The sequence below is a fragment of the Primulina eburnea genome, unplaced genomic scaffold (assembly GCF_022965805.1).
Source record: "Primulina eburnea isolate SZY01 unplaced genomic scaffold, ASM2296580v1 ctg857_ERROPOS3498143, whole genome shotgun sequence".
In the NCBI taxonomy this organism is placed as follows: Eukaryota; Viridiplantae; Streptophyta; class Magnoliopsida; order Lamiales; family Gesneriaceae; genus Primulina; species Primulina eburnea.
The window spans coordinates 594,375-608,090 of NW_027331626.1; the positions used below are offsets into that span (position 1 = coordinate 594,375).

The 13,716-nt window shown below is 33.9% G+C and overlaps 1 protein-coding gene across 1 annotated transcript; it reads right to left on the reverse strand.

The window, feature by feature from the left end:
- Nucleotides 1-339: 339 nt before the first annotated feature.
- On the reverse strand, nucleotides 340-4,306 carry LOC140822477 (beta-glucuronosyltransferase GlcAT14A-like). Its single transcript, XM_073183250.1, has 4 exons — nucleotides 2,986-4,306; nucleotides 1,926-2,001; nucleotides 1,709-1,824; nucleotides 340-1,030 (listed from the first exon to the last, which is right to left on the reverse strand). Exons 1-4 carry the CDS (start codon nucleotides 3,584-3,586, stop codon nucleotides 513-515), a joined length of 1,311 nt encoding a protein of 436 aa, XP_073039351.1. The 5' UTR covers nucleotides 3,587-4,306; the 3' UTR covers nucleotides 340-512.
- Between the last annotated feature and the right edge of the window lie 9,410 nt (nucleotides 4,307-13,716).

Sequence of the window (13,716 nt, forward strand, 5' to 3'; positions counted from 1 at the left end):
ATTAAATTAGAAATAACTTGAATTATTTCAATTTCGTTCGAATAATAAATATAAAATATAAATATCGATTTTTTTAAAAAAATTTATTATCTCTAATCCAATTATAAATATATTTACTACACAATTAATAAAAATAGAAGATGGATCATTAAAAGAAAAAAAAATCATTTAAAATAATGGCATAGCTACAGTGAGTGATGCAGGGTTGGAGAAGCCTTCAGAGCATCTTTTTAGCGTTGATGTGTACCTAAAACACCTATCTTCCTACTAGTCATTTTTTAAAATGAAAAGTTGGCCATAACTGAATGCCTTGAACAATGTGGTTTCAACATGCAAAAGGAAAAATGAGAGTTGGGATCATAATTTCATTGAAACAAGAAACACAATTTTTACAGTGTATTAGCAGCAATCTATGGAATACAATGATCAATTGATATATACATTTGAGAGAACAATTGCTACTGAAGAAAATTGCAAACGCCCTCTCATCAATAGGCCAGACACTACTACATTCACCCTCGTTCTCGACACGAATCACCACGTGAATCTTCAGATAACAATTTCCTCAAAAGATTTTCCAACCTATCGGCACCAGGGCCAGGCCTAAACACGGAGTCATCACCTCGCAACAAGCAAGGATCAGACTCATTGTTCGAGTTTCCTATACACCATGCTCCTCGAGCGAAGCGATGGGTTCGACCCAACAACTCTCGATCAATCTTGTCTAGTACCGGATCGTCTTTAGGAAACTTGCGTGCGAATGGGGCGCTACTATTCACCATGTGGCTGAAATCTTTGATAGTCAACAATCTTGGATGCTGCTTAGGAGGAGTGTCCCAAGCAATGTAGTGGAGATCGTGACTTACTGCAGTGTTTCGAAACTCTTCGGTGTTGCAAATAACAGTGTGGAAATACCCTTCGGGGGAGGAAATGAAGTTTGTGTAGTACATTAGGATTGTTCGGGGAAGATTATCCCATCCCCATATGCAGTATTCCACAAAAGAGCGCGTTAGAAACACCCATGCCGACCCTGTAAAATAAGGGAAGTGGGAGCATTAAATCATCAAGAAATCAATATTTCAATGGATATAAGACAAAGTATAATAGTAAGTGTCCTGGAGTCGGATGCTAAAATCATGATGCATCTTTGATATTATTTAATTGTGATCTGGTTTACGAAAAAACCAGTTCTCTCTAAACTTGTAGATCATATTTTTCATCAAAGGTGCTATCCGATAAAGTTAACAGCCTCTTGGCTGACCAGAGCTCATTGTCACGACTAGATTAACCGTCTTCTCCAAAAGCATTCTTACTAAAATAATATTGAACAACATCGAAATTTGATTGTCAAATTCCACATAACTTTACTGTTATTGAATAACAGAATTTTACCAAACTTGCAGTTTATTCGAAGATTACATATCTACCTCGATGTAAGAAGTCATTTGGAGTTAGTTAATAAAAAAAGTAATTTGAATTGCAAGCATAAAGTTTTCAATAGCATTGATATGATAGAATCGTGATCCTGATAATGCTACAGCAGAGAGAATTTTCAGGATAGTACTACTGATATAAACTTGCCATCATCGTAGAAGATCACAGAGGACCAGGTCATGTATTTATTGACTCTGCCGTGGTAAATTAGATGAGATAATAAACCTAAGAAAATTTTGACCAAAATCTCACGAGGCTGGGAAGAGAAACTCACCAGTAAACAACTTAAAAGATGTTGGTAGCGAACGACGCTGCAAGGTCAAAGCAAGATCAGATTTTTTGGATAGGTAGAGGCCAGGATCAATTATGATCGGCTTTGCTCTCTGGTTCCTGAAACAATAGGTAACATTATTGATTATCTGATGAAACCTATGCTTTGAATCAAAATACTCATGGTCCAGTATTTTGACACAGAGATTAAGGTTACTTACAGTTTCCACCCATTAATTTCCGTATGCTCAACAAAATTAAGATTTCGTGATAGATTTGAGAAGACGTGCAGCAGATCTGCACAATAAAACACAAGCTTATTCTATCCTGCCATAAATGCTAAAATTTCTTGAAACCAATCACAACCTAACCACCAAAGGATATATACGCAGAATAGCACAATGGGTCATCAGCACAACCATTTACATCATGATAAATGTAGAATGTAAACAAAGATATTCCATTTTCCAGCTTCAACAACCCACCGCTGTCAGTCTTTACAAGCCCATAACTGCTTAGGTTGTAGAAACCATACAGAATCTAGCCAAGTTTTATTTAAAAATTAAAATAACTGAATTGTTTAAAAGGAGGGCGAGTCTTTTTGTCAAGGATGATAGAAATTCAGTCGTGGAGATTTTTGAAGGATGATAGAAATCAAAAGTCATAGAGATTCTCTGTCGAATGAAATACTTCAAAAGAAGAATATTTTTCTACTAAGAATATAATCCTCTATAAAGAGAATTACTAAATCAGAGCAGATTTATAAAAGATTAATACTAGCTCATTTTTATTGACATGATTTTCAAGAATTTCAAGACAAAATATATCTGACTATACTTTAAATATCGTCATCTTGTGGAAAGAAAAGTAGAACACAGCCTTAAAGCTAGTATGGGGCCTTACTTGCAAAAATGTGATTATTTTACTTCCCAGCCCAAGGTCTGCCATTATTCTCCAAACACTAAGACTCTACATACAGCAATTTGCGTTAGAAGAACTTCTTCTCATGGGCAAAGACAGTACTATCAAGGCACCTTTAAGGTAGTTCGAAAATTCAATCTGATACCCTATCCCCTAATCTTACTGTTAATGTTGATCACAACATTGAAGCCCCGTGAAGAATACTATAAGAAACATTAATCCCAACGGTTTATCATGTAAGTTGATCGCTATGACCTCAAGCAGCCAGTCTTTCAAGAAATGAGAATACTGACTACAATAGCGAAAAATGATATTGAATAAAGTTCAAATACTTAAAAAGATAAGAAACAGAGAGCTGACCATCTTGAGTGATGAGAGGATAATCAGAAGCACTCAGATTTATAAACCAATCCCAATTCAAGCTCTCCTTCCACAATATTGCTATACCTTGAAGGGTACAAGCTATCATAGTTGGCCCCTTGTATGTAACCAAATTTGATGGAGCCATGACGCGCACGTTTTCTACTTCACTAAATGTCGGATCATTCTTCACCGACATTGTTAAATTCAACCTCTCCTTTGGAGGAGCTTCAAGATCCATGTGAAGAATATACTGATTCCTAGGGTGATACACGGCTTGCAACGTCCTCAACATCCTCTGGCTATCACCTTTTGTTCCCGAAATCAGATAAGCAAACCTTGGAGGCTCTATCTCTGATTCATCATTAGACGCAAACGACTTCCTTAAATCAAATTCTACAAAATGCCCTTCCGAGTCCTTAATTTCCGAAAATGACTGAGTATCAAGTTGAATTTGATCCTGACCATGTGGTGATAAGTATATTCCAAACATGGAGGAAGTGAATATAGTGACAGACACTAGCAAACTCAAAAAGAAGGGAATTTTCCATCTTCTATCGTTGAATATTCTTCCGGAACGAAGATGAACATTCTTTCCCATGCCAATATGTTGAACTCCTCAAAAATTTTAAAAATAAGACAGATTTACTGGAAGCTAACATGTAAACAATCTCCACCGACAAAACGCTACTAACTTTCCTTTTTTACTTTGGGCCATTTTCTCCTAATGAAAATCTCACAAAGACTATATAAAGCATAGATTTTGAAAATCAAGAAGCGCAAATAACTGAAGATGTGTTCAAACTTCAAAGGAAATCAATAAAATTATAAAAGAACGCAATTTGGCAATGAAATCCAATTCAAACGTACGCTATTCAACCATCAGCTTCTACTTCCTTCAGATCCAATCACCAATACACATCAATTCAAACAAACTACCATACATACGAAAAATGGGTTTTCCCCAAATGAATATGAACAGAAATCTCCCCAACAAAAAATCAGCTTAAATTTTTTTAAAAAAAAAATTGAGTGAAAATGGCAACAAGAAATAATCTTTCTTTCCTCCCTTTTCTTCTAAGTAACAACAAAGTCCTACAAGTCAAAAATTATCCATCTGAAGGCGGATTAAAGCCCGCATATTAAAGAACTAGTAATTGTATACTGCGGGCATGAAAGAGTAAAGTAGGTGATGAGAATTGGAGAAGACCATACAGATCACATAAGATGAGGTTTGGCAATATTAATACCCATCAATATATAATATAATTGTGCAAATGGTACAAATTTGGAGTAAAATCAGGCGAGCGGATTACGGGCCTTGACTCTTGAGATGGGTTCTTTACAACAATAACCATTTGAATGAAATTCTGTCGAATGTTTATTTATAATAGATTCTGATTTAATTATCGAGAAAATCATATTATATTTAAATTGAAATGAAAACTAGGTATATTAATAATTATGATAACACAAAAGCTTCTGCGAGACGGTCTCACATATCATTTTTGTGAGACATGTATTCTATTTAGGTCATCCATTAAAATATAGTACTTTTTATTGTAAATATGAGTATGATTGATCCGTCTCACAAATAAAGATCCTGAGATCTACTCTTGTAATAAATACTAGGGATGTCAATGGGTCCGGGTTTTACCCAGACCCACAATGGACCCGCGTGTATGGGGTGGGTTTGGGCATACTAAATGGGTTATGGGGTGGGTCTCGGGTCCAATTTTTCAAACCCGTCCAGATATGGGACGGGTCATGGGTCATATAATACATGGCCCATATATGTGGATATAAATATTTTAGGGTTTTAGTTTTTTTAATTTTCATTTTTTAGTAGCTCACCTCAACCATAACGATCTTAGCTATTCATATGTCAACTGTTGCATTTGAATATGCTTTTAACAATAGTGGAAGAATAGTTGGTCATCATCTTAGTAGACTTAAATATTGCATACTCGCTGATTATTGATCTGTTTAAATTATGTTATGACTTATTTTTGGGGATGTCAAGATTTTTTTGGAGAGCTAGTAACTCTTTTTTTTATGTAATTCTTTATGTCGTAAAAATACTTTGCTTGTTATTATTAAGTGTGGTCGAAGACATGAATTAATTTTCCACAATGTTGTATTTAGAGGCTTGACTGTTTCATAATTCAGTCACGTGAGAAGAAATATTATTTTTTTATTTTAAAAAAATTCAGGTCCCACGGGTCTACCCGGCCCCGTTTCGTATTCGAGGTGAGGTGGGTCCGAAGAATATTTAACCGGAGTGGGACGGGTAATGAGTCAAAGTTTTTTTCATGGGAGGGTCTTGGGTTTAGCCAAACCCGCCCCATATCCGCCTCATTGACATTCTAATAAATACTATATATCTTGAAAATAGTGATAAGATTCGGGATAGTTATTTTGGGGAAAAAAAAAAAGAAAAAAAAAGCGCAATAAATTGGTTAGAATCAAGATTTGCATACTAGGGACAAGTAGCATTAAGCACCCTCAGTAAAAATCCAAAAAAGTGCACAACTCTTTATACAAAATTAATGATCTTTTAAAATAGCTTGTTTTTAAAAATAAACATAAAACAAACCCATGCAGATGAGAAAATATTTATGAATTTTAAAAACACGTGATTATCTTTATATTGTTGGTCTCAGTTGTTACATATTGAGATATATATACATATATATATATATATATATATATATATATATATATATATATATCCAAAAAAGTGCACAACTCTTTATACAAAATTAATGATCTTTTAAAATAGCTTGTTTTTAAAAATAAACATAAAACAAACCCATGCAGATGAGAAAATATTTATGAATTTTAAAAACACGTGATTATCTTTATATTGTTGGTCTCAGTTGTTACATATTGAGATATATATACATATATATATATATATATATATATATATATATATATATATGAAAATAAAGAATAAGATTAGATATCGATATTCACATGAAAAAAACCCTAAAAATTATTATGGTAAAAACCACAGACAAGAAGAAAAAATAATATTATAATATTTTATGGTGTATAATTACTCATTATGTTTCCAAATAGAACACTCTCTTAATATAATAGAATAAACAACTCTCAAATATTATAGAACAACACACTCAAATTATATGAATACTTTGATATGAGAGAAGAGAGCTAAGAACGAGATGATTGAATTGATGAAGGAATGCATCTATTTTTATATGCAATTCATTATCTGAACCCAAGCACTTTTGCACAATTTCATCGTCTTAACACAACTGTAGTTTCAAAGATGCTACCAAACATTAATCAATTTCACCTACCGCTAATAAATGTTGACATAAACCCTTACTTTATTCACATTCTCCCACTTGGAGATTTGTTTGAAAATTAAACACATCTCCACATATCTTTTCAATCTTGTTATTTCATGTTGCTTGCATTTTTTCTAGGACACTTGAATATTTACACTACTCAAACTTATCAGTGTTCACTATCTTGATTAGAACATCAACTATGTTATCTTTTGTATAGATCTTTTGCATTTATACGCTTCCTTCTTCTATTACTTCTCGAACAAAGTGAAATTGAGCTCCAATATTTTTAGTCTTTGTAATGCCCGAGATTCTATTAATGTAATCAGATATTGATTAATTAACAGAATTGAGATTTCAGGAGCTAAAATAATACGTGAAAGGAGAAGCCGAGCACCAATGCATCACAAGATTAAAATTTGGACAGAAAGTCTGGCGCCCGAGCGGTAGTTTTTGACCGCTCCAGCGCCAATGTTGAACAAGCTGAACACTTGGACAGAAGGTTCGGCGCCCGAGCGGTAGTTTGTAACCGCCCGAGCGCCAGTGTGCAATAAGAAACATACTCGGACAGAACGTTCCGCGCCCGAGTGGTAATTTATTTCCGCCCGAGCACCGACTGAGATTCTTGAAGAATAAGACACGTATCATGGCCATGCAACTTGATATATATCAGTTTCTTTCAATTCAATCGGAAAGAAGAGAAACGGGAAGAGCTCCAGGAAACATACGAAAAATCCTTACGCCTCTTCATAGTTTAGATTTGTGATTGCGAACGATCCGTCCGTCAGAATTTCAATCCGACTTCAGTACTGTATTCTTATCGACGAGAGATACAACTGGACGTAAGTTTTACTACGTTTTGATATGATTTGAAATTATGGTGTTGAAGGAATCAAATATGATTCATATATGGTGTTCTCGATATGTTAGACATCGTATAATCGAAACCGGATTGAAAAACGGATACCGTATAGAATTGTTATGATTTTCAGAGTTGATTTTATTGGGATTATACCTATTTGATATCAGAATTGTGTTGTTATTGATTATGAGATATTGAGATTAATATCTGATTGATACTGTATTGTTGGGCATATTGAGATTGTGCAGTTATGTCGTTGAAACAGAATTAGATTGAATTATGATTATATCCAGTATTTATTTGAATGGTTTATTGATACGAGACCCTCGATATTGTCATTGCCAGATTGATATTGACAGACTTTGAATCCGAGACTTCGACAGAGTCAGATTTACAGAAAGAAAGGTATAAATCAATGTTGATTCGGGATTGCACAACTCGAGTTGGATTTGACTTGAGTTTACCTAAATCACATATCTTATTTTATTGCATTGATATCTGCAATTTATGAGATTGATATGCTTGGTCTATTGATATATAGGCAAAGTATGTATTGAGTCATGGGCGGATGTGCCTAGTCTTTGTCTGATGTGCCAAGTCTTCGGCTGAGTCTCCAAGACACTGGACGTTTGGTTTATATCGATATTGCTTAGGAGTTGATTCATTCCTATCGCTGAGATTCGATATATGAGAAAATGTCCAGGAACCGAGATCCCTAGATTAGAGATGAGTTGAGTCTGAGATGACGAGTCACTAGTTGATTTACAGTTTTATATCGATTCATGTTTTCAGATTTGATTCATGTTATTGATGACTGTTTATGCTTTTATATATGTTTTATATGATTGCATTTATTCATTGTTTATACTGGATTATATTCTCACCGGAGTTATCCGGCTGTTGTCTTGTTTGTATGTGTGCATGGAAACAGGTGGGACAGGATCAAGTTCGAAAAGAGGATGAGAGATTCAAGTTTAGCGTGGAGATCCGGACTTAGAAGTAGATCTGTTTCATCGCCTGACATGTAGTGAATAAACAGTAGTTATGATGAATCACTTTTGTACTAGACGTGTACCTTAGATCTGGATATTGATCTTGTAAATGAAATAAGATTTATTTCATTTGTTGCACACTCGTGTAATTTATAAAAAAAATTTATGTCCCACATTACTTAATTGTTATATTAAATCATAATAATGATTAAGAAAATGAATTAGGTTTGGGTCCCCACAGTCTTGGAATGAAAAATTGGATTATTTGCGATGTGCAAGGCAACATGACTGTCACAAACAAATGAACTTTCTCTTGTTTGTGTATGATATCTTCCAATAACCTTTTAATTCATATCGCTGCCTTGCAAGCTTGAGCATCTGTCATATAATCTGCCTCCGTTTTAGATAATGCCACAACCATTTGCAGTTTTGAAACTCATCTTCCTGCAAGTGTAGACACATAATCAATAATAGATTTCAGGATCACCTTCATATTCTGAATTGATATAGATCATGAGTGTAAATTCCGATCCTCCATAACATAATGCAGCATTTGAGGTACCATTAATGTACATAAGGATCCTCTTAACAATACTACGATGCTCTCTTCCAGGCTTCACCATATACCGACTAACTGCTCCCACTGCTTGAGCAATGTCCGACCTTGTACAGATCATGAAGAATATCAAACTTCCCACTGCTGATGCATATGGTACTCGAGACATCTCCATACTCTCTTCTTCAATTCTAAGACAAATATCAGATGATAACGTGAAGTTAACAGGAAGAGAGGTCGAGATTGAGTTACACATATCAGATGATAACTTGAAGTTAACATAGTCTTTACTGGGGCCTGCTACCAACATATCGTCCACATACAACAACAAAATGATATAATCATCAGCAGATCTCTTGAAATATGTACAATGGTTTCACTAAGTTTGTTGTATCTTCTTTTTTCATCAACTGAAAAGTATTTTCTTAATTTTGTTTATCTCTCTTAAAAGGTTTTCAATTTAGTTTTGGAGGGGGAGTTTTTTTTTTTTTTTTTCAAAACTTCTTTAAATTCAGTTATAAAGGAGGAGCTTTTAACGATGTTTGAATGTACTAACCCTTGAACTGAATATATTGCGCTTAACTGCTCAAGTTTTTATAATCATAAAAAAGGGGGAGATTGTTGGAACTTTCAATTTCGCAATCTTGATTTTGATGTTAACAAAACTTGTTAGTTTGTATTACTAATAATCTACCTTAGTGTGCAGAATCTAGGATCATTCACGAGCTGTTTACCTCGCAAGTTGAAGACCTAACTGATCGCACAAACTGAATCATTCTAACTGTTACGTCAATTGAGCAGTCCAACTGATTGTCCAGTTGATAGGTGGTTCAGCAGGAGAACCTCAGAAGCCTGGCCAGCCGAAGGAGTGCTGATGAAGAAACCCAGCTGATCAATTTAACTGAACGAGAGTGAAATCAGTTCAACTGACGAGTCAACTGATTTCACCAGTCCAACTGAAGATCAGTTCAGCTGACCAATTCGGAGCATTAGTAAGAATCTTTCAGTTGTAGATGAAGACAAACTCTTTCAGTGGATTCCAACTGTGCGTGAATTTGAAAGTGAATTCAAGATGGATGTTGCATGAGAGCATTAAAGACAAAACATTTCAGAAGGGCAGTCGGAAAGTCGAGACAAAAAGTCCAATAAACGAATTCAAGATGCAACGGATACAATAAATGAGTCTCACTGTACGTTCAGTTTTACTACCTATATAAAGAGAATATCAGTGAAGACTTGATAGGAAGAACTATATACAGAAACAAAAACCTTCAACGCAAACAAGAGAGAAAAGAAGGGCACGCACATTGCACATCTGCTTTCCGAAGCAATCAGCTCAGAGGGACACTTTAACGTGTTATATGCTTACTTTAGAAGCTTATTTCCCTCAGAGTGTGAGAACATCCTTGTTCAGTTCTCACACACAAACACTCTCAACCACTCAAATAAAGTCTTGTACAAAAACGTTAAACTTGTGTGTGTAGTCTTTGACACATAGACGTTAAAGAAGTGTTGGCTAGAAGGTGATGCCTTCAGTTGTAGCTAGGAGTTCAGTTTAGGCAGTAGTGTAAGTCCTAGCTGAGTGAGCTTGTACAAAGTGTTGTATAAATCAAAGTCTTCTACTGGATCCTACCGAGGTGGTAGGTGACATATGAATAGTTGAAGTCTCCGAACATCCATAAACATATCTTGTATATTTAACTGATTAACTGATGTTATCAAATTGTTTGGATCAGTTAGAGTATCCATCAGTTCAGTTGTCACCATAACTGAACTTATGAATGCAAAAACTAATCTACCCTTTTTTGGTTATTCAGTTTACATGAATTAAAATTTTTTCTAATATAACAGTCTTCTTCACGATGAATTACTTCAAGTTTTTTCCGCTTGGTTTTAAATCAAACTCGATTTAATTCATCATTGTTAGCATTCTTAGAACATGAGCTATTGCAGCTCATTAGAGAATATAGTGTTTGAAATACCTTCAAAGGCACTAGCACACTCGATCCTTCACCTTGTACAAACCCACTCAATTTATGACTTACGCTACTGCCTAACTGAACTCCTAGTCTAGACTGAAGGCAGCACATTTCCATCCAACACTTGTTTAACGTCGATGTTTCAATGACTACATACACAAGTTTATTGTTTTTGTTCAAGACTCGCTCAGCTTTTCAATACACTCTTATTCTCTGTGTAAGTGTGAGTGATGGTGTGTGTGCGTGTGTGAGAACTGATATATGAATACAACACGAAAGTGTTATCACAAATTGAGAGAATTGTACTTCTAATATTAAGCTGATAACACGTTGAAGTGTTCCCTCTAATTTGGGTTGGTTGTTTCTTGTAAACTGATATGCACAATTGTTTTTTCACACCCTTTTATTTCCACACAGTTCCTTATGTTCTTCACACACTTTTGTTGATGGTCTTGATCTTGTATTTATAGAGACAATGTGATCGTACATCAAGACTCATCAAATATGTTCGTTGCAGTTTGAATATGTTCCCCGAAATTTGTGTCTTGTCTTTTCTGACAGTCATTCTGGAACGTTTCGACTTTAAGATCTGCTGCAACATTAATTATTGTCCTTTGATCGCACAATTGCTTTTATACAATTGTGCACAGCTGGATTCCACTTAGGTAAGCTTGTCGTGTTCTGCATACTGGTCGGCTCCCAACTGATGCTCTGAACTGGTGTGGTGAAATCAGTTGGCTCGTAAGCTGAACTGCTTTCACTGATTCAGTTGAACTGGTCTGCTGGGCTCTTCATGAGTTGGCCGGGCTTCTGAAGGTCTTCTGCTGAACCACCTATCAGCTGAACTGATCTTTGATATTTCAGTTGGACTGGTTTAGTTTGGGCAATCAGTTGGTATTTTCAGTTTGCGTCTCGATAGCTGATCAGTTCAAAGCCTGATCGGTTTCAGCTTTATGCGTACTTAGATAAATATGTTAGAAACAAAACAACAAGTTTTGTTAACATCAAAATCAAGATTGCGAACATAAAATATTCCCACACATATCCTAAATTATATCACAATTTTGTGGTAATTATATCTAATATAGGCTTGAAACAATGAAAAATAGGGAAATTGCATTTTAGGTCTCAAATGTTTGCTTTTTTAGGAATTTTGTGATTTATGTTATCAAATATTATTGTTAGTCATGTATCTTTCGATTTTTTTCAATTTTATTTATTTTTTATCAGGGATTCTGATATGTCATATACACGTCAGCTCCACACCAACGTCGCATTGGCGTCACATCTGCGCTATGTAGGGAAAAAAAAGTTTCCAAAATAAAAAAATACCGAAGTAAGACTAGAATTTTACAATATAGATAACCAAAATTGCAAATAGACAAATATAAATGACAAAAAATGTAATTTGCCCTTACACAATTGTAACACAGATGGTCATCATGGCCTGGATTATCGTTAATTCCATTGTAGGACCGAACAATTTTCATTTTACAAAAAATTATAGTTGATAATAATGATGCAACTCAAATATTCTAAAATATACAATTTTCCCAAATGACACAGTTTGATCTTCCCAACATGAGCAATTATTGCATCACAATAATCCATCTTTCAATAATTTTACTCATTACAATCCATGATAATCAAACTTATAACATTGACTCTAATATTAATTATAAGAACGAACATTTTTGTTTTACCAAAAATTGTGTAATTCAAATATTTAAATCGTACAATTGTTGAAGTGTCATGGTACAATCTCTCTCAACATAAGCAATTAATGTAGTCCAACCTCCATAATTTAATCGCATGAAAAAAATCCATACATGAGGTTTCAAAGTAGGACTTTGATTAATTTCCTCAGTTTTTTCCAATATAATCGGAATAAGTTTTAAATTTTATTGTTATTTATTCTTAATATTCTTCTATTTAAATTATTTATGATACATTAATTAGAATTATGAAGTGGATGTCTTCTCTATATTTTTATTCACAAACTATCTATCCTAAATTATTGCACTTATTTCTGTTATTAAGTTCCTTCGATTAATTTTATTAGATGTAACACACTTTTTATAATATCTATATTACAGGATTTCATCCCTTATTATTATTATTATTATTATTATTATTATTATTATTATCACGCAATTATTTAATGAACTTAATTTTTTTTGTTCTGTTTTTGTTCGAATTTCTTAATCAGTCTTTTTTCCGCCATGTGCTTTGACTGTCTATTTTGACCTTATTCTCACAAAAGTTACGAATATCAATCATATAATAATTACAATTATTATTTAAAATGTGTTTTATTTTAAAATGATATAAAAAGGAGATCATAAATCTAAAATATCAAGTGTGAAAACACGATTAAATCATATTTGTTTCAAGAAATAAGATCATACTAATATGTCTCAGCCCCGTCTATTTAATTTACTTGTTGGTTCTACAAATTCCAACTTGTGCCCCAAGAGTGTGATATCGCGGTTAGGATTGTATCTTATATTTTGTAGGCTTATGAAACTTATTAATTTTTAACGTTAAAATCCTACTATTTCTTTTTGAAGCATAAAATTCAAACTTCACATTTAAATTATTTCAACATTTTCATAACCAAAAACTTAATTTAACATTTAAAATATCAAGTGCATAAAATCCCTAAATCGTCAATTAACAAAAATCCAACTTCAATATTTTAACATGATCAAAAATAACTTCAAAATAAAGCATAAAAATATATGATAAATCATTATCAAAATATTTATTTCAAAACATCGATTATCAATCTAATGCGGAAAATAAGTGTCTATCGGGAGTGTACTGTCGGCTTCGATCCACTCAAACGTCAGCGCTTCCCTCATCCTCATCTGCAACATTCAAACCTAGTGAGTCTGATGACTCAGCACATTCTAAACATGAGTAACAAATAATACATATACAAGCACATGCATTAAAATTATACTTTTATTCAAAATAAGCTCGCATAAATTTGTAAGCAAAATTTAATCATAAATCGTCAAAT

Bases quoted from the DNA above. Each gene is read 5' to 3' on its own strand.
- LOC140822477 (XM_073183250.1), bottom strand. From the start codon at position 3,586: ATGGGAAAGAATGTTCATCTTCGTTCCGGAAGAATATTCAACGATAGA. The intron at 2,002-2,985 runs GTCAGCTCTCTG...TTTATTGTGCAG, and splicing joins TCCTCTCATCACTCAAGATG to ATCTGCTGCACGTCTTCTCA. The intron at 1,825-1,925 runs GTAAGTAACCTT...CTATTGTTTCAG, and splicing joins GAAATTAATGGGTGGAAACT to GAACCAGAGAGCAAAGCCGA.